Here is a 21966-nt window from a genome sequence, read left to right on the forward strand (position 1 = left end):
AGCCCCACATAGGATGACAGGTGTCGAGCATTTGAACGGGTGTGTCAGTCGAAAAGACGTCTTGGCAGATGAGGGGACGGCTCGCATGGGCAAGGCTTTCAGTCGCCACGTGTCATGTGGTGGTTAGTGAGGGGTTCGGCGGTGAAATGATGGGCGGGAAATTCGAAAAGCCCGCTCCATCTATAAATAATGATGAAGAAGGAGAGAGAAGGCTCTTCTGCACTTTCTCTCTCTAGCGTCTGGAGCTTCTCTCTCTACAATCCCGTTCCAGAACTCGATCCTGACTCAGATCTTCATCTTCCAGCCTTATTTCAATAGAAATCTTCAGGTATGTCTTCGATTTTCATCGCCTTTTCTTCTCCTTTTCTTTTGACGCATTCTTTATGGGTTTTTGGGATGATTCTGGGTGTTTTTCTGTTTTAAGTCAATAGCAGAAATCTGGGGATGAACTGTTCATCCCTGAACTCAACCTGTTCTTCCGAGCCCCAATAGGATGCTCGGAGCTCTCTGAACGACTTTTCCCGATGGGGGTAAGTAACCGAACGGGATCACTGTTTGATCGTTAGGCCGAGTGTAGAAAAACATTTTAGATGTGCCGAGCCCGTTCTAGGATAGCTATGACTCGTGTGCCGATAAGATGAGCCGAACTTCCAGATTATTTTCTTTGCCGACGCAGATTTCGACTGCTTAATACCCCTTTGTTCTTCTCCTAGGTCTGGCTCACGAGGTCATCGACGTGTCTTCAGACTCGGATTGCTCGGAAACTGAATCCGATCGCCAGTTCATCAGCGAACTTCTCGAGCTGCGTAGGTTGAGGAGCGGCCGAGCGGTTGAATCTGCTTCAACTAGGATGTCGGCGACTTCCCCTGTGTCTGATGATTCTAACGCCGAGCGTGATTATGAGTATGCTGCGGATGACTTCCTTACGGAGCCCGAGATAAGCTTTTCCCCTGAAACCCAATCCGAGACCGAGCCACAGGTGGGTCAGGAGGCCAAATCATGGCTTATGTCAGGAGCTGAAGCTTCGACGTCGGCTCTGAGCGACGCCGATCTTTTTGATAAGGGCTTGCTATGCCCTTATGCTCACTATTTTAGTGGTAGTCCCGGGGAATACGCAGCATTTCGCATGAAGTATGTAGGGAGGTATTCCCGAGCATGTACAATTATTTCCTGAACACGTGATATTCGGGAGCACGTGGTAAGTACGACAGGACTTACCGCCGAGCAGTTCGGTGAACAGCGATATGGACCAATGATATGGGAAGTCATTGATCCATGCAATCTATTCGGCAAATTAAGGGCCAATAATATGAGAAGTCATGGCTATAAACTGATTGTTCGGCAGTTAGAGACATTCCGATTACATTGGACCAAGATACATGTGAAGTAGCTGGTCCAAACAGACTGCTCGGATATGATACAGCCGAACAGTTGAAGTAAGAACTAAGCACGTAATACGAGTGATGACGGGACAGTCATCATGCAAGGCAATAGTCTAAATAATTGATGAAAGACCAGTTACAAGTGAAGTAATTGGTCCGGATAGTCTGTTCGGCTATGAGATAGCTGAACAGAGAAAGAAATCCGACCAGGTATTGGAGTAAAAGGAACATTCTAGAAGGGTCCAGAAACAGTGGTATTCCGTTAAGGAATAAGATCCCGAGAATATAGGGTCTAAGAAAGATACCCAATGAGAATGGGATGTTCGGTCAGTAATGGAAAAGAATCCTGAAAGGACTCTTTTCCATAAACTGATAAAGGAAACGAGAATCCTTGATATCCTGGGTTTCCTATACGAGTTGGGAATCCTATGGCAATAGGGATGCTTGGGCGCCAAGCATCCGAATGTCTATATAAACAGAGTAAGCCTAGAGGTAAAAGGTACGCAATACTTTGCATTCTTGCTTTCCTAGTGATAATTAGGGTTTAACTGCTAGTACGTGATACTAACTTTGGCATCGGAGGGCCTTTGCCACGAGAGGCAAAGGTGCACTCACCCCCTGTCTATTTTGCAGATTAGGGTTCAGACGTCGAGTTAGGGTTCCGGTGAAGAGGCACGAATAAGCCGTTGCAATCCAGTTGATCAAAAGAACCAATTGTTTTCATCCCCCTACAATTGGCGCCGTCTGTGGGAAACGAACGAGTTCCCTTTTGAAAAATAAGTACGATGGAAGAAGATCCAGCTACTCCATTTAGTCCGAAGGACCAGTTGGGTGGGGGAAGAGATAAATCCCCACCAGGCGCTCCAAGAAAGCCTACTGGTAGACATGACAGAGGTAGCTCCAAAGAAAAAGGAGACAAAACTGCTACTGGCTCCACGAGAAGGAGTAGGTCACATCGAAGGGATGAGTCAGACATCCGTTCAAGAAGTATACATGACGACAATGATCTCCTAGATAAAAAGAGAGGAGAAATCGAGGAGTATGCTCGTTTGATTAAGAAACGAGAGTATGAGATACAGGAGTTGCAGCGGATACGAGAGCACCCAGAAGATTCTAGACTCTCTCGTAGGCATTCCCCAAGAGATGGAAGGACGCTGGTAGTCCATAAGCAGACCCATTCACGAAGAAGGAGCAGAAGTCCTGTTATAGGGCGTTATGAGGCTTCTCCACGAAAAAGGGGAAGAAGAAGTAAAAGCCGAACACCCGAGAGAAAGGCTTCTTCACGAAAAGGGAGGAGCAGAGACAGAAGTTCCACCCCCGAAGAGGAGGGAACTAGGAAACATCATCGAGACAAGTACGAGAGACCTGATGCTGATTGGGCCAAAGCCACGGCTCACAAATCCAAGGAGCAAGAAGATGGGACAGTGACTGCACGAGAAGCAGCACACAAGGCCCTGAGTAATATTGCAGCCTCCCCCTTTACAAAGAGGCTACAAGAAGCAAGGTTGCCGAGCAGAGTGAAGCACGGTGCATTCGTACTTTACGAAACAAATACGGATCCCGTGGCTCACATACAACATTATCAACAGGCCATGTTTATGCATGAAGGGGATGATTCCATCTTGTGCAAGATGTTTCCCTCCAGTCTTGGCAAGGTGGCTTTATCCTGGTTTCATAAGTTGGCCCCACGATCCATACGAGGATGGAGGCAGTTGACAGAGGAATTCACTGCTCGGTTCTTAACGAGCAGAAAAGCCCCAAAGACTTTTGAGAGTCTTTCCACCATGAAGCAGGAGGAGAATGAGCAGATCAGGGAATATGCAAAGAAGTACTGGGAAACTTTCAACGAGATTGAAAGTTGCAGTGAAGAGTATGCAATTGGTACGTTCAAAACTGGTTTGCCTGTTCGGGGAGAGCTGCGCCGTTCATTAAATAAACATCCGGTAGCCATCTTGGCTAAATTGATGGAACGGATAGAGCAACACGCCAGAATGGAGGATGACATACTCCGTGAGGATGGCAGGACGGTTGCCGAATAGCCGAAGGCACCTGCCAAAAAAGTGGATAAGCCAGAGCCCAAGACTTACAAAGACAGAAGGGAGTACGGGCAGGCTAAGAAAGAGCCATACAAGGACAAGCAAGCTCCTGACCCCAAGTCCTTCTTTTCTATCACTACGGTTTGGAAGGAACCAATTTACAGGATTCTTTATCGAATAAAGAATCAGCCATATTTTAAATGGCCCCCAAGTCTAGGCGGAGACAAAGATGCAAAACGTGCTACGAATCAGCACTGCAGCTATCACAAAGATTGGGGCCATATGACCGAGGACTGTGAGATATACAAGAGGCACCTTGATGATTTGGTCTCTCGGGGCTATCTCAAGGAGTTTATCCAGGAGGATGCTAAAGAGAAAGGGAAGGCTATGGAGCTGGGTTACGAGCAAAACCCTAAAGGCGTGATCCATATGATACATGGGTTGGCTGCACCTTATACGAGGAGTGAGGTGAGGCTGTTGCAAAGACAAGTCAAACACGATCAGCACGTGATGCGATTGGGAAACAAGAGAGGGCGAGAGACTGATGTATGCAATGAGAGCTTGGCATTCAGTGATGATGACTTGGGGGAGGTCCAAATACCCCACAACGATGCATTGGTCGTAACCCTACGAGTTGGGGAATATGACATCGAGAGAATTCTAGTGGACTCGGGGAGTTGTACAGAGGTATTGTACTATGATGCATTCAAGAAGCTGGGCCTGGCCCAATCAGACTTAGAACAGTCAACAACACCTCTTATTGGGTTCGGTGCAGGAGCAGTCTGGCCCCTTGGAAAGGTAACGTTACCTGTTCGGGCTGGATCAGTGGTGTTGAGAACAGACTTTCTAGTGGTCGATGTCCCATCTTCCTATAACGCGATTATAGGGAGGACGTGGTTGCACAAGATGAGAGCAGTCTCCTCGACTTATCACCAGATGGTGAAATTCCCAGGTTCAAATGGGATTGAAGTCCTTAAAGGCAACCAGAAGGTGGCACAGCAATGTTTGATTTCTATCATCAAAACAGCCCCAAAGGTCCACCATGTTCATACATTAGAAGTACCATATCAACCAACCATCGAGGATGTTGGAAGAAGCCCGGCTGAAAAAGTGGTTGAAGGATTGGAGAAGATTCAGATCAACGAGACTGATCCTGAAAGATATTTTTTAATTGGGGAATCACTACCAGCAAACGAAAAGGCTGAGTCGATAAGATTTCTAAAGGAGTATATTGATGTTTTTGCATGGGTGCCAGAGGAAATGCCCGGAGTGGATGCAGATGTGATCTGTCACCATTTAAACATTGACCCTCAGCACAAGCCGATCATTCAGAAAAAACGAACGGCAGCCGTGCAGCATGTAGATGCAGTGATTGAGGAGGTCGATCGTTTACTGGAGGCCAAGGCAATACGAGAAGTCTATTACCCAGAGTGGTTATCCAACACTGTTGTGGTAAAGAAGAAGAATGGGAAGTGGCGTGTCTGTGTGGACTTCACAGACCTAAACAAAGCGTGTCCTAAGGACAGTTTTCCTTTGCCCAGGATTGACCAATTGGTTGATGCAACCTCTGGTTACGAGCGAATGAGTTTTCTCGATGCATATCGAGGATATCACCAGATTGCTATGTTTGAACCTGATCAAGAGAAGACTTCGTTCATCACACCACGAGGGTTATACTGCTACAGTGTCATGCCGTTTGGGCTGAAGAATGCTGGGGCTACATACCAAAGACTTGCAACCATTATGTTCAAGAAGCTCATTGGGAAGACTTTGGAAGTTTACATAGATGATATGGTAGTAAAAAGTCGAGAAAAAGGAGGGCATATTACTGATTTAAAAGAAGTGTTCGAAATCCTGAGGAAATACAAGTTAAAACTCAACGCCTCGAAGTGTGCGTTTGGAGTTGGTTCGGGAAAGTTCCTGGGCCATTTGGTAACCATGAGAGGGATAGAGGCAAATCCCGATCAGATTGATGCCTTGCAGAGACTACAGAGTCCCAAAACTACCAAGGAAGTCCAGAGGCTGACTGGAATGGCAGCAGCACTTAACAGATTCATCAGCAGGTCAAGTGACAAGTGCAGACCCTTCTTTCAGCTATTAAAAAAGAGGGAGGGATTTGAATGGGGAGCAGAATGTGAGCAAGCTTTCCAGGACCTGAAGAAGTACCTGGCCGAACCCCCACTGTTGTCAACTCCACAACCAGGTGAGTCTTTAATTCTGTACTTAGCTGTTTCCGAGCATGCAGTAAGTGCAGTTCTGTTGAGGGATTTGGGGATCGAGCAAATCCCTATTTATTATGTTAGCAAGACATTGTTGGATGCAGAGACGAGATATCTGCCTTTAGAAAAACTTGTCCTGGCACTTAGGACAGCCACAAGGAAATTGCCACATTACTTCCAAAGCCATAAGGTTGTGGTGTATACTGAGTTTCCATTAAAGTCGTTGTTACGAAAGGCAGACTTTTCGGGAAGGATCTCGACATGGTCCGTGGAGTTAAGCCAGTACGATCTCGAATATCAGCCACGCACAGCAATCAAAGGCCAAGTGTTGGCAGATTTTGTGGCAGAATTTTCACCAACTGTGGCTCCCCTACCTCCTACGAGAAAGGAACAGGTGACTGAGACATCATCCATGGAGGATCAACCTGCAGCCGAACAGGATCCCACGGAGTGGAAGCTATTCGTTGACGGATCAGCATGTAATACTGGTTCTGGAATTGGGGTTGTCCTTTTTCCTCCTCAAGGAGTTCTGATTGAACTATCTGTTCGGCTTGGATTCAGTGCATCGAATAATGTGGCTGAATATGAGGCACTCTTGGCTGGATTAAGAAGTGCAAAGACCCTTAAAGCAGAACGGGTCAGGGTGTATTGTGATTCCCAGCTTGTTGTGAATCAGCTGTCCGGCGAGTACGAGACTCGAAATGAAAAGATGGTGGCCTACGTGCAGGCAGCCAAGGACTTGCTTGATACCTTCGAGAGGGTATATATTGAGCAAATAAGTTCAGGACAGAATGCTCTTGCAGATTCCTTAGCTTGGTTGGCTGCAGCTGTACCAACTGAGTTCAAAAGAAGGGTGGCAGTAGAATATCTAAATAAGCCGAGCATTGGGAGGAGTGTAGACTTAGTCTTGGACGTGAACCAAGGACCAAGTTGGATGGACCCAATCATGGAGTTCTTACGAGACGAGATACTCCCTTTTGACAAAAAGGAGGCCCACAAGATAAGGGTCAAATCTGCTAGGTTTTGGCTGTCCCCAGAGGGAAAATTGTACCGGAAATCCTTTATAGGTCCATATTTGCTATGCGTACATCCTGAAATGGTACAGAAGTTCCTTCACGAAATCCACGAGGGAACATGTGGGAGCCATGCTGGAGGAAGATCCATTGCCCACCGAGCAATTACTCAAGGCTACTGGTGGCCACACATGCAAGAAGATGCAAAGGTGTATGTGAAGATTTGTGAGAAGTGTCAAAAATTCTCACCAATGATTCGAACACCTGCCGAAGATCTGGTGCCTTTGACAAGTCCCTGGCCTTTTGCTCAATGGGGGATGGATATCGTGGGTCCATTGCACAAAGCAACTGGGAATCGAAAATTCCTGCTTGTAGCAACTGACTATTTTACAAAGTGGATTGAGGCAGAACCACTAGCCAAAATCACTGAACCTATGATAGAAAGGTTCGTGTGGAAAAGCATAATCACTCGCTTTGGGGTCCCTTATTCATTGATCACAGACAATGGATCCTAATTTCAGAAGAAATTCAAGGCTTTTTGTGCCCAGTATGGAATAAGAAATTATTATTCCACCCCAGCCTACCCTCAGAGTAATGGGCAATCAGAGGCGTCTAATAAAACTATCCTTGATGGAATCAAGAAAAGATTGGACAAAGCTAAGGGAAAGTGGCCTGACGAGTTACCATTAGTTCTGTGGGCTCACCGAACCACGCCTAGGAGGTCTACGGGAGAGACCCCCTATTCATTGGCCTATGGAACAGAGGCTGTCATACCTCTAGAGGTGGGTCTGCCGACCAACAGGACCGTTTTGGTTGAAAGTGGAGGCAATGACAGGGCCCTTCAAATCAAGCTTGATCTCGCCGAGGAGAGGAGAGAAAAGGCCTTGGTACATCTTGCTTCTTACCAAGAACAGCTGATGAAAAGCTACAACAAGCAAGTTCATCCTCGAGAATTTGGTGTTGGGGACCTCGTGCTACGAAAAGTACTCGGCAACACCAAGGTGGCTAACGAAGGCAAGTTGGGGGCAAATTGGGAAGGTCCGTATCGAGTGACTGAGATTGTAGGCATAGGGGCCTATAGATTGGTAGATTTGGATGGTAATCCAATTCCGAGGCCTTGGAATGTCCATAATCTACGAAAATTCTTTGTTTAAAAGAAGCATTCAGTTCTGTTTTAGATTTGCACTACGTGATTGTGTGGAAATTACGAATATAATTACCTTGTTCTATATTTTAATTGCAAGGGGTACGAATAACGCCCTCTTGAGTTTTACCGATTATGAATAAAATCACTTTTTTAGTATAATTGTTATGTTCTAATAATCTAGAATATTGGTATTTGTTTTAAATACGAACTACGAGATTAGTTTCCCTCATTCGTATTGGGGAGCAGGGTATACAGTTCAGTACGTGAAACTGAAACACAAGTATGACACACTTGTAAGATTTTCAAAACTTTAAGTACGTGAAACTTAAACACAAGTACGAAACACTTGTGTGATGTTCTAAGTACGTGATACTTAGGCGTTTTTGTGTAAGTACGTGATACTTAACAAGTATGAAACACTTGTATGGATTCTTAAAATACGAGAAAACTTAAACGTTATCCAACACACGAGTAGTTCTAAGTACGTGATACTTAGAACTACTTCGGATCAAAGAAGTTTTTGTGTGAATACGTGGAACTTAACGAATGCAAGTACGAGACTCTTGTAAACGTTTATTGGCATGGCTTAAAAACATAACGAGTATATGTTAGCCACATCTGTTCAAGTACGAGAAACTTAAAAACGTTAAAATACGTAAAACTTATAAATATCTGTTCTTAAGTATGTGAAACTTAAAAGAACACCTATATGATTATGAACCTTACAAAGTGTTTGTACGAAAATACTTGAAAGATTTGAAGACGAATACAAGTATGAATACACTTGTATGTTCTAAAACTTGAAAACAGTACGAGACACTGGGAAACAAATGTTTTTAAGTACGTGAAACTTAGATTCAGTACAAATAATCATGTTTGTAGGATTTGCTTAAAGTACGAACACTTATGCAAACAAATGACACATATGATTAAATTGATCAAAGTACGAAATACTTAGATTACACTGATGATCCAAAACGAGGGGAGCCAAGCAAACTGTATAAGGTTAAGCCACGAAGGGCCAAATACTTGTCTTACCAGGAAAGTATTACCATACTAAGAAAAAAGTACTGGTACCACGCAGGGTAAGGAAAGCTATGGTCATGCAAGACGAGCCGGATGATTTTTAAGACAAAACTACCTGTTTACTATCTTAATCCAGGTTCTGAATCTCTGGGGGGACATCAGCCTCAGCAACAGCAGCAGCAGTTTGTACCTCTGGGATAACAATCTCAGTGGTCACTTCCAGAACAGATGATTGCACAACGTCATCTTGTGATTCAACTTGTATTTCTTCATCAACATCTGCAAAGTCGTTAATCTGTTGATCAACATCATCTGCTGGAGCTGCAACTTGGCGACTTGGTAGATCATTCTCAACCCATAGGGGAGAATCCTCAGCAACTCCTGCCTTTGTAAGGCACGCCTCCCAGCAAGCAACCCAGATTTCGTCCTGAATGATCGGCATATGCTCTACATAGCTAGCCGTTGTGGCATCAAAACCCTTCTGATAGCCATCTTCGAAGGATGCCTTTTTGGTGCTCTCCATCTCGGCCAAGACTTGATGAAGGCTTTCCTCTGTGGTCTCTAGCTTGCCTTTTGTCTCGGAGAGATCAGCTTTAGCTTTATCTCTCTCCCTCTCTAATCTCGTGACTGTTCGGATCAGCCTGGTGTTGTCATTAAAAGCCTAATCCTCTCGGCTTCAGCTTCCTGGAATTTCTGGCCCAGTACGACCATTTTTTGGATAAACTATAGCAAATACCAAAACGTGAGTAACTTTTCTCTTAAATATTACAAAGATGGAGCTTTAAAAAAGAGAAGTTTTTGTTACCTTGATTCCATTGACGAGACCAGTGGACACAAGCCGATCAGAGGGAGACGAAGACTCTTTCTGTAAGTCAACAAGGAGTAGCAACCCTTGGGCCAGAGCAAGTGCTGTTTCCGACGAACTAGCACTGTCCCCGACGTGAACGGGACGGTCTCCTCTAGTGAATAGAGGAGTCCATGTTTGAGGAAGTACTTGGGTAGTTGGTGAAACAGAGTGATGTGTTTCGGTATCTGCTTGAGAAGCAGTACCAGTTGGGTCTTCTGATCTAGGCCGTTTGTCTCTGTGAGCATCACTGGCCTCTATGGTAGTATCCACTTCACGAGATGAAGTGGAGCGGTTCGAACCTCCTCTGTTACGACGGGGTGCAGGAGGGGCGTTCCCTGTGGAAGCTACCCGACCAGATCCCCGTCCCCGAGAAGAGACGGTGAGGAGAGAGCTGAGGTTTAAAGGCTGACGTGTCATGGTGCTTGAGTTAGGAGAAGGTTGAGAGTAACCTGAAGAGGACGATTGACTGGTGTCAAGATTCAACACTGGCTGTTCGGGTTGAAGAGGAATAGCCTGTCTGGATCTTCGAACTCTCACTCGAGGTAACAGAACTCCTTCGGAAATAGGGATCTCACCCAGTTGACCAGCTACAGTTACTCCTGCGTTAGCTCTTGTGCTCCTAGGCTGAGGAGCAGTTGATGTAGAGGCAGCACTGGTGCTGGGGTGAGCAAGCCTCCTGTCGATGACACCTCTGTACGCAGGATCGTATCCCAGAAGCACGTCAGCGTCACAACCCCGACCAGCTGTTCGGGTATCGGGCACGCCTGTATATTTTAGGACTTTGTTAATGTCCTCTGTTCGGATGTTGCTTGGTGTACGTCTAGGACGATGATTAACGTTTTCAGCTGCAAAATTCAAATCGAAAAACCAAATTTAGTACATGAAAAAGCTACGAGAAAGCAGTAAATGAAGAATTGTAAAAGGGTAAAATCAAGAGCATACGTGGATAGCCCCATATGTGGGGGCAATGGAGCCCCAGCACTTGGCCATCTTCTTCTAAAGGCTCGAATGCTCCAGTCACATAGAGGAAGTCGATCTCGTGGTCACGAGCAGAATCTGGCAGATTGAGCACGAAGCGCTTCTCTGCCCTCCTAACTTTGAAGTAGTAAGTATTGTACTCAGGATTTAGTATTATACTATACCACCACTGGATGTCCCAGATTCCTAAATTGGTCTCTAAAATCCCATTTAGGGCTATAGTCCCCATTATCAGTTTGAAAACATTCGTAGAAACTTGCATGGGTGTAAGACGGTACCAGCTTAAAATCTGGCGAAGTAACGGATGAAGGGGGAAACGAACCCCGCCTTCGACAATGGACACGATTGGGATACACATTCTATCCCATGATCCAGCATCCCTATCCGCTCCTAATGGGGCGAGTTCAAGCCCTACGTTTTCAGGAATATTGTATTTTTCTCTAAATGCCGCCATGGCAGCAGGGGTATCACAAAGCTTCCTAAACTTACTGGGTCTAGGAGGGTTGTCATCCGCCATGAGTATATTCAGAAAAGGAGAAAAAATGGAAATGGGTACGAATTGAAACCTTAGAAACGACCCACGAATCTGAGAATGAGATCTCAGATGGAAATCTAAGCAGACGAAATGGAGTAAGAACGAGAAATCTTACAAGAATACTGTGATGATTCCCTGGAATGCAATCGAGTTTGTAGACGGCAGCGATGGCGGAAGGCTTAGAGAGAGAAGAAACTGAAAGTTCAAGTTATATTTTGGGTAAAAAAACCCAAAACGGCGCCCTTCCAGGGGTTTAAAAGCAAGAGATGGAGATGAAACGTCTCCTCTCACGCCGTTACAGGTTAAAGTAACGGAAAGCAGAAACCGTTCTGACGCCGTTTCATAGAACGTCAGTTCGAAATTAATGATAGGCATACGAAACGTGCCACGTGGAGTCATTACCCCGTACCCCGAAATGGTATAATGATGGAGGCGCCAAAAGGCATCAATGAAATATTGAATTTATGACTGCATGGGATCAGAAGATTCTGGTCTAAATAAAATTTTGTTTCTAAGCTTCATATATTTCCCCCGAACAGTGGTAACAAGATGAAGCTGGGGAGCAATTGTAGGGAGGTATTCCCGAGCATGTACAATTATTTCCCGAACACGTGATATTCGGGAGCACGTGGTAAGTACGACAGGACTTACCGCCGGGCAGTTCGGTGAACAGCGATATGGACCAATGATATGGAAAGTCATTGATCCATGCAATCTATTCGGCAAATTAAGGGCCAATGATATGAGAAGTCATGGCTATAAATTGACTGTTCGGCAGTTAGAGACATTCCGATTACATTGGACCAAGATACATGTGAAGTAGCTGGTCCAAACAGACTGCTCGAATATGATACAGCCGAACAGTTGAAGTAAGAACTAAGCACGTAATACGAGTGATGACGGGACAGTCATCATGCAAGGCAATAGTCTAAATAATTGATGAAAGACCAGTTACAAGTGAAGTAATTGGTCCAGACAGTCTGTTCGGCTATGAGATAGCTGAACAGAGAAAGAAATCCGATCAGGTATTGGAGTAAAAGGAACATTCTAGAAGGGTCCAGAAACAGTGGTATTCCGTTAAGGAATAAGATCCCGAGAATATAGGGTCTAAGAAAGATACCCAATGAGAATGGGATGTTCGGTCAGTAATGGAAAAGAATCCTGAAATGACTCTTTTTCATAAACTGATAAAGGAAACGAGAATCCTTGATATCCTGGGTTTCCTATACGAGTTGGGAATCCTATGGCAATAGGGATGCTTGGGCGCCAAGCATCCGAATGTCTATATAAACAGAGTAAGCCTAGAGGTAAAAGGTACGCAATACTTTGCATTCTTGCTTTCCTACTGATAATTAGGGTTTAACTGTTAGTACGTGATACTAACTTTGGCATCGGAGGGCCTTTGCCACGAGAGGCAAAGGTGCACTCACCCCCTGTCTATTTTGCAGATTAGGGTTCAGACGTCGAGTTAGGGTTCCGGTGAAGAGGCACGAATAAGCCGTTGCAATCCAGTTGATCAGAAGAACCAATTGTTTTCATCCCCCTACAAAATACAATATTCCCGACGATGTTTTGATTCACCGAGTCAGGAGTATTGATATTAGAGATAGGAAAGAGGATCGTCCTGAGCATATCACAGTGCCTCTGATGGCAGTCTGTGAAGCCGGACTTCGATTCCCTATTCACCCTTTCCTTAGGGAGATTCTTTTGAAGTTCAGCCTGGCCCCTCATCAGCTCGCAATAAATAGTTATCGAATAATCATGTCGGTGATTGCTTTGATCGAGAGCCAGGACCTCGATTTTACTCAAACCGATCTATTTTTCACATATACCATGTCCAGACATGGCAAGTCTGGCCGTCGGTACTTGACGACGCGCCCCAAAAAGGAACCTCTGATCGATGGACTTTCATATACTGACAAATGGGCAGATTTTTACCTTGAAGTACACGGAAACTTTGAGTTCGGCGACGGTCTCCGTCGATACTCTATTCCGAAAGTGATTGATACGAGAGGTGATAAGGCCGAATATGCTCAATCTTTCATGACTTTCTATTTTTGTCTTCTTTGCTGCTGAGGGCATTTCTTGATTGTTATTTTTCTTTTGCAGAGCTCGGCCCAATTTCTAAGGTGCTTAACACTAACTCTCGAGAGAAGGCGTGCGAGACGCTGCTTGCTCAAGCTTGCCGTCATGCTCCAACTCTTCTTGATTACAGACCCTCTTACAAAGGTGTGCTAAGGAGGAAGGAAAAGGGGAAAGAGCCCGTGCCGAGCAAGAAAAAGACATCTGGTGTTTTGCCAACCGAGGCTGCACAGAAGAAGAGGGTACCCTCAAACCCTGAGGGAATCGGAAAGAGGAGGCAATAGGGGGGGTAAGATTGCCGAGGATCAGGTTTACAGCTGAGGAGTGGCTTACGCCGTTCGGATCTGTCGAGTTTGTCGAGCTTTCTTCTGAGGACATGTCACAGAGGAACATTCCCAGGCCGGTGATCCCAACAAAGACGACTAACCCAGGTCGTAGCTGAGGCTCTGTGAACCAGCAGCTTCAGCAAAAAGAAAAGAGACAAAAAATATCTGAGGATGTTCCACCACCGAACGTTTCTCAGTCAACTCCTTCAAATGTTGCCCTAGCCTCTCCGCGAAAGGAACAAAAAAACCTTTCCGAACCACACATTGATCTTACTGACCCTGCAACCGAGGCTGCCGTTCGTTGTCAATTCAGTCCTTCCTACACGATGTCTGACGGCAGAGTCCTGCAGCTAAGCGATTCCGTTAAGGAAGAACCGAATCTTGCAGTAACACTCCTAAGGGGTCTAGCTCTTCCGAGAGACTATGATCAAGTGCCAACCGACCTAATCCCTGGGCTCGGAGAAATGTGCTCCCATCTGGTGCAGGTATTACTTGTACTTAGTTTTACTCCTTGTGATCTAGCTTTTAGAATTTCCTCGTGGTAATCTTTATTTCTATGTTTCTGATAGGCCGGGCAAGCTGCTTTGAAGGCTTAAGACAAGGCGACCAAGGTGAGCGCCGAGCGTGAGCGATATAGGTCTGATCGGGACTCCTTTCGAACCAAATGGAGGATCTCGGATCAGCAGGTTAAGGATTCCGAAGCTGAGTTAGAGAGGCTTCGGAAAGAGCTTGCTGATGCTAATACCGCTGCTTCGATTGCCGAGGCCGAGATAAAGAAGATGAAGGAAAAGGAAGAGGAAAAACTCAAGAAGGCCGACGCAAAGGGTTACGAAGCCGGGATCAATCGAGCTGCCCTTGAGTACACCCAAATTGCTCACAAAATGGTGAACAATGAGCTGGAGGCTCGGCTTCCTGATTTTTACGGACTGGGGTACACTGCTGGTGCCGACGCGATGGCTGGGGTGATGGCTATCGAACCAGAATCTGGGTTCCTAAAATAGCTTCCCGAGCCGGTTGTGCCAGATCTTGATCTTCCATATACCGAAGAGGAATGTCAGCCTTTGCCACCCGAAGATGATGATGAGGAAATGGCCGATGGTGATCATCAGGGGAAAATTGCTGAATAGCCATCCGAGCTTCGAGAGAAGAATGCCGAAAGTGGAGATGCTCAAATTGACTAAGATGGGCACGCTCCAATCGGGAGCCATTTGATGAAAGATCTTTTGAATGTTTGAGGAATTTTTCTTAAATCTTTTTGCTTTCTGAATATTTTGAACTTTATTTTTGGACTGGATGGCTCCGAACATTTGAAATTTGCCATGCCAGATGTAATAGTTTGAAGGGGGTCGGCATCGAACGGTTTACCAAGCCGAGCCCTCTTGGTAGGAGTTTCTGAATTTCCAGTTTATGTTTCAATGACTTAGAAAAAATTCTCAAATTTGTTGCTTTATTGAATATTCCTCTATATGCCTTAGAAATATTTCTGAGTTTTGCCGAAGGTCAAGCAACCTTGGCTTGTATCCAAGGTTTTGATATTTACTCATAATATCCCCTACGTTAGTATAAGGCTCGGCTAAAAAATGCCAGTCTCATGCCAACGTAATATGTGGAGTAATTGTCCGATGTGGCTCTTTAGTTTAAGTCAAAGTATGAACATAGCCAAGCTAAAAACAAACTTTTAAGTTCGTTGATTGTTTTGTGTCTGGACGTCAAGTTGTCCGAGCCACGACATGTTTTGCTGATGATTGGTCCGAACGTAATCGTGAAAGTTAGAAAGCCGAACTTAAGTATCAAAGTTTAAACAATGTAATCGAATATAGAGAACATTGATGCTTCAGAAATAGGAGGGACTTCTCATTAAATAAAAAGATGACCAAAACAGGTACAGCATTTTGGTAAGCGATAAGTAACAAACTTGGTAGAGGGCGTGATAGATCGAGACCGAGGAGAAACTTCAAAGGTATGCCTTCCTGAGGTTTAGAGCATTCCAGGGGTTCTCAATTTCCCTTCCTTCTTTATCTTCCAACTTGTATGAGCCACTGCCGACATCCTTAATCACCCTATAGGGTCCTTCCCAATTAGGTTTGAATTTAGTCTTCTGGCTGGCTCGGACAACCTTCCTCCAGACCCAATCATCGATTCGGAACTTCTTGAGTCGTACGTTCCGATTGTAGCCCCGAGCGACTTCCTGCTGATAGTTAGCTAATTTGAGCTGGGCATCGTCTCACTTTTCTTCGGCTAAAATAAGCTCGGTAGCTACTGCATCATTGTTGGTTTGTGGATCAAAAGTTTCAGTGCGCAGGGTTGGGAACCTGGATTCAAGTGGAATGACAGCCTCCATGCCGAAGGCCATTGCAAAGGGAGTTTGGCCAGTGGAGCGTCTTGGAGTGGAGCGATAGGCCCAGAGAACCCGAGGCAGTTCTTCAGCCCATTTTCCTCGTTTGGAGTCTAGCCGACGCTTAATGCCAGTGCACACTGTCTTGTTTGTTGCTTCGGCCTGACCGTTGCCCTAGGGGTAGGATGGGGTTGAATTGAAGAATCTAATTCTGAACTCAGCACAAAGTCCTGTTAACTCTTTGCCGACGAATTGGGAGTCATTATCCGAAACAATTGCATAAGGAACGCCGAACCTCGTGACGATGTTCCTCCAAACGAATTGCCGAACATCTGCTTCAGTGGTTGTGACTAATGGCTCGGCTTCCACCCACTTGGAAAAATAATCCGTTGCAGTTATCAAAAACTTGAAGCCCCCAGGGGCAGTTGGAAGTTTGCCAACTATATCCAAGCCCCATTGGGCAAAGGGCTGGTGATGGGTTTGAGGGATTGAGCTGGCTGCTTTGGTATAGGAGAAAAAAGTTGGCAAGGTTTGCACTTTTTGACTACTTCTTCACAATCCTTCTTTATTCCTTTCCAAAAGTATCCTTGACTTAGAGCTCCTTGACAGAGGGAACGCCCGCCGGAGTGACAACCGCAGCTTTCAGAGTGAAGCTCAGTCAATATTGTTGGGACCTCGGATGGATGAACGACTCGAAGATATGGCCCTGTGAAGCTTTTCCTGTAGAGTTGGCCGTTCTCAGAGATCCAATAGTGGGCTGCTTTGCTGCGTACACGATGGGCCTCCTTTTTGTCAGATGGTAGCGTATCATTCTTGAGGAACGAGACTATCTCATCCATCCAGCTATTACTGATGGAGATGCTTAGAACTTCTTCTGAGACTTCAAAGCTTGGCTGGTGGATCTCACCGAGGCTAATGTGTCTGTATTCAGATGCTTTATTTGCCGAGGCTAAACTTGCCAGAGCATCGGCATGAGCGTTGTTCTCTCTGTTGGTCTGTTCAATGTGGAATCCCCTGAATCCTCGTATTAGCTCAAGAGCCGAAGCCTGATACTTTATCATCCTTGGGTCCCGAGCTTCAAAATCCCCTGTTACTTGGTTAACCATCAGCTGAGAGTCGCAAAAAACTTGTAGGTCTTCAACTTGTAAACTTGTTGCTGCTCGAAGCCCAGCTAGCAGTGCTTCATATTCAGCTTCGTTGTTTGTGGCTGGAAAGTTGATTGTGATAGCGCTTTCATGGAGGACGCCACAAGGGTTTACAAGGACAACCCCAGCACCCGCACTGTTACTGTTGGATGCCCTATCAACGTGTAGCTTCCAAACGTCTCCACTGAATAAGTCCCATGTTTTTCGAGCTTCTTGTTGTTCCAGCATTCCAAAATTAGGTTTAACCAATGCTTCTTCGTCCGGGCTTCCAGGGGTGAATTCAGCAATAAAGTCTGCCAGTACTTGGGCCTTGATTGCTGTTCGAGGCGCAAAATGGATATCAAAATTTGCTAATTCGACCGCCCACTGAGATACTCGGCTAGATAGGTCGGCCTTCCTTAGGAGGTTTTTTAGTGGAAACTCTGTGAGGACTACGATAGGGTGCTCCTGAAAACAAGGGAGTAATTTTTGAGCAGCTGTAACCAATGCTAGAAGAAGCTTTTCCAGTGGCAGATATCTGGTTTGTGCTGGGAGTAAGGTTTGGCTAGAAAAGTAAATTGGTTGGTCTTCAAGGCCTTCCCGTCGGATAAGTGCCGAGCTCACAGCATGTGGAGAGACAGCTAAGTAGAGATGGAGAGTTTCAAAAGCTTTTGGTTTGACGAGAAGTGGGGCCGAACAAAGATAAGATTTCAGCTCGGTTAGGGCTGCGTCGCAATCTTCCGTCCACTTAAAACTTCGTCGGCTTTGCTTCTTTAGGGTTTGGAAGAAAACGTGGCATTTATCTGATGAGCGGCTAATAAACTTGTTGAGGGCCGCTGCCATCTCTGTTAGCTTCTGAATTTCCCGAGGAGTTGATGGTGGTTTTAATTGCTGAATAGCTGAGATCTAGTTCGGATCTGCTTCGATTCCACGCCGAGTGACGAGATAACCGAGGAACTTCTCGGAACTAACTCCGAAGGCGCATTTGTTGGCATTTAGCCTTAACTTGTGCTTCTTCAGTATTGCAAAGACTTCGGCAAGGTGAGAGAGGTGGTTCTCGGCTTTGAGACTTTTGACGACCATGTCGTCAATATAGACTTCCATGATCTCTCCGATGAGCATTCCGAACAATAGGTATACCATTCTTTGAAATGTGGTCCCCGCGTTCTTAAGACCGAACGGCATAACCAGGTAGCAAAAGAGGCCCCTGGGGGTGATGAATGCCGTCTTCTCCATGTCATCGGGGTCCATGGCTATCTGGTGGTAACCTCTATAGGCATCCAAAAACTTAGCCGAGCGTGACCCGCTGTTGCATCTACTAATTGATCTATCTTTGGGAGGGGTAAACAGTTTTTTAGGCAAGCATCATTCAAGTTGGTGTAGTCCACGCATACCCTCCATTTTGCATTCTTCTTCTTTACCACCACAGGGTTCGCAGGCCAAGTGGGGTATTGCACTTCTTTGATGGCACCTGCCTCGAGGAGTTTGTCCACTTCTTCGTTTACTGCTTCGGCATGAATAGTGGCCGAACGTCGAGGCTTTTGAATCACTGGTTTTGTCGATTTTGAAATGTTAAGGGAATGCTGGATGAGCTTCGGGTCGATGCCTGGCATATCGTACAGCGTCCAAGCAAAGACTTCAATATTGTTTTTTAAGAACTGAAACGTTTCTTTACTCTCGGCTTCAGGCAATCCGGCGCCGATCATGAAATATCGTGATGCATCCTCGTTGAGTGGGAATTTGATAAGGTCTTCAATGGATTTTCTTCAGGAAGAGATCCGACGTCTTCGAGAATCGGTTTGTCCGGGACTTCAACCCAATGTACTCGTTTGGAGCTTGATGTCTTTCCGACGGCCGAGACATAACATTGTCTGGCCTGTAATTGGTCTCCCAACAGATCTTCTTGTTTGCCATGAGCGCCGATGTATCTGACCACCTGGTGGTAGGTTGACGCGACGGCTTTTATTGAATGGAGCCAATTTCGGCCGAGGATTACGTTGTATGGACTCGGGGCGTCCACGACGACGAACTCTAGATTAGAAACAACCGAGCCAGTAACAACGGGGAGGGTGATCCTACCGATAGGCCAAACAGGAGTTCCACTGAATCCAATTGAGGGAACTTCTGCTGGGAGAAGGCATGATTCTGGGATTCTGAGTTCCTTGAAGAGGGATAAGTACATTACTTCCATCGAGCTTCCTTGGTCTACAAGCACCCTTTTGACGGAGTGAGTTGAGATTTGCACCGTGACCACCAAAGCGTCGCTATGGGGTGTTTGGATTCGTTGAAGATCTTGCTCGGTGAAAGTAATTGACCAGGGATGCTCAAGCGTCTTCATCCGGTTAGAAGCATGATTGACGGAAAAAATTTGGGTTGCTTTCTGAGCTTTGTCAAGCTCTAAACGAAGCTGTTTCGCTGCTTCCTTTGTGGTTGGTCCGTGAATAACGTTTATTACCCCGATCGGACGGGGAATGGGATTTGTCCACTGGCGTTCGGTTGTCTCCTCGGCGTTTTTGTCCAGTCAATATGATCATCGAGAAGTCCCTGTGCCGCTAAATTTAGTCCTTGTGCCGCTAAATTTTCCAAAAGTGCTTTATATGGAGTGCAAGCCGTAGTGTAATGCCCAAGTTCGTTGTGGTACGAGCATCTCTTTCGACCATTATTGTTGCCTTCTTCTGTGTTCAACTTGGGAGGGTTCGGCCATACAAAGAACGGTTCCCTCTCTAACGTACAGAGGAGGAAATAAATTGGCTCTTTAAAAACGGTGGTTTCAGCTATATAGTCATGAGCTTTCGGACCCTTTTTGTCCGCCATCTTGACTGTGTTGACCTGCTTCTTTGGCTGGACCGCGACCACAGGCTTTGGTGGTGCGATTTGGGGCGTGGGGATATGAAGGCTTTGAGGTGCAGTTGAGTTTTGTCCTCCTTGGAGTTCTCGTTCGGCGAGGAACTCTTCGTAGGAACAGAACTGTTCAACCGTCCTCATTAGCTCGTTCATTCCATGAGGTGCCCGTATTGCCAGCTCATCTAAAATCTTGCTTCCTGTTTCCAATCCATTTTTGAAGTTCCTTGCTGCCCAGTATTGATCAACACCGGGTATCTCGTTAAACAATTGCCAGTAACGCTCGGCATACTTCCGAAGCGTTTCGCCGGGCCTCTTCCTCATCTGTGTCAGGGCATCTTCTTCCTTGGCTTACTTGTTGCTAGTGATGAATCAATAGTTAAAAGCCCTTTCAAGCTCTTTGAAACTATGGATCGATCCTGCTTTTAATTGGTTAAACCAAAGTAGGCCGAGGCGCCCAAGACTCGAGGGAAATGCTTTGCATATGATGGCGTCGTCATCGGTGACGCATGAGATGGTGCTTCTGTAACTGATGAGATGGGTGTATGCTTCGGTCGTGCTGGGGTCGAACTTCTGGAATTTCGGGAGATGGAGCCCTGGCTTTGGCAAGGTGGCTTGGATCTTCGCTGATAAGGGAGATTCCGTCAGCTTTTTCAATTGATACTCGTGATTTGGCCGAGGAGGGAGACCTTTTCGAGTGTTCCGAGATTTCTTCGATGCTCGGTATTCCTGTTCCGAGATTTCTTCGTCCGTCACATCATGCTGATGTTGAGATCTCCTCTCTCTCTTCTCTATGGGGACCCTTTTGTGGTCCTTTTCTGGAAGATTTTCAGTATGATAGACCCTTCGTTGGCTAGGACGATCGTCTTGCCGAACGACTTCGCTTACGCTTTTTTCACGGGGAAGTTTCCGAATGTTCCCTGAATTTGTTACTCGTCCGTCGTAGGTCTTTTCCCGAGGGACTTTATCATGTTCAATACGATGGCTCTGGGGTCCTTTCCCGTTTCTTCGCGGCGTTCGGCTTCTTCGCCGTTCGGATTCATACGGGATAAGAGCCTGATCGTTGTCTTGAAATTCCACGGTATCGTAACTCTGGGAGCCCTAGGAATATTCGTCTCCAGCCGACAAACTTGAGAAAACAGTATGTGGGCTTCCTTCTCGTCGCCCTTCTCTTCTTCTAAATCCCGCACCATTACCGAGGCGTTGATGAACCGGGGAAAGTTGCTACCTAAAGCGAGCGCTATCCCCGGCTTGGTGCTCTGTCAATGGTGGGTCCAAGCGATCATGGACTGAGATTCTATGTGGCCGTCCATCACCACCCAAAGGAGGAGGAGGTGGCAGATTTCCTCTCCGGCCCCGTCCCTTAGATCCGGATTGGGACGCCGTTAGACGTTCGTTGGCTTTAATTCAATAATCATGTCTTCTTACTATCCTCACTTAATTTACTGCCATTCATGTTCAATTACAAGCACGATGGCGACAATTATGAGAGATGCTATCCGTACAGATGTAGCAACACAAACCCCGCATACAGATGGATAGGGCACCCATCTCGATCGGGTCTTGAAAAAATAATTGGAACCGCTTATCTTTTTCAAAATATACTTTATTTAGGATCCCTCTAAATAATAGGTTTATCTAGATATCGGTAAGAGTGGTTACGATACATCCAACTTTGTTCCAGAATTCAAGATGCCTGAATTCTGAAGCAAAATTGGATGTATCTTAAATGACTTACCGGTATTCAATGGAACATATTTTTTACAAAAAGAGTGGTTCCAATCATTTTTTTAATACGAAACAGGTTCAAAACAAATCTGTATTCACGTGTATAGATTTCAAATCTGTGTTGATATCCTTTCTGGACAATTATATTCAAAGGAGATTATGTCCATGTGTTATGGAACTTAACTTTAACACTCTCCTATTATTCAAGCACACTTCATTTCTTCTTTCTATTCATGTAAAATTCTGAAAATCCCGCCCGGGCAGCCCAGGATGAGCAGGATGTGATTTTCTGACAATCCCGTCCAGGCGGAAATCCAATTTCGCCCAGGCGCAAGAACAAATGTGCG

At 45.7% G+C, this 21966-nt stretch overlaps 3 protein-coding genes across 3 annotated transcripts; all 3 read right to left on the reverse strand.

Annotated features, from left to right (window-relative positions):
- Positions 1 to 15815: 15815 nt before the first annotated feature.
- LOC131317162 (uncharacterized) lies at positions 15816 to 17893 on the reverse strand. The gene is made up of 3 exons (XM_058346734.1): positions 17186 to 17893; positions 16475 to 17035; positions 15816 to 16100 (listed from the first exon to the last, which is right to left on the reverse strand). Exons 1-3 carry the CDS (start codon positions 17891 to 17893, stop codon positions 15816 to 15818), a joined length of 1554 nt encoding a protein of 517 aa, XP_058202717.1.
- An 859-nt stretch (positions 17894 to 18752) lies between these two features.
- Positions 18753 to 19388, reverse strand: LOC131317163 (uncharacterized). Its single transcript, XM_058346735.1, has one exon. The coding sequence runs from the start codon at positions 19386 to 19388 to the stop codon at positions 18753 to 18755; it is 636 nt and encodes a 211-aa protein (XP_058202718.1).
- A 113-nt stretch (positions 19389 to 19501) lies between these two features.
- On the reverse strand, positions 19502 to 20215 carry LOC131317164 (uncharacterized). The gene has a single exon (XM_058346736.1). The coding sequence runs from the start codon at positions 20213 to 20215 to the stop codon at positions 19502 to 19504; it is 714 nt and encodes a 237-aa protein (XP_058202719.1).
- Between the last annotated feature and the right edge of the window lie 1751 nt (positions 20216 to 21966).

The sequence above is a fragment of the Rhododendron vialii genome, chromosome 2a (assembly GCF_030253575.1).
Source record: "Rhododendron vialii isolate Sample 1 chromosome 2a, ASM3025357v1".
In the NCBI taxonomy this organism is placed as follows: Eukaryota; Viridiplantae; Streptophyta; class Magnoliopsida; order Ericales; family Ericaceae; genus Rhododendron; species Rhododendron vialii.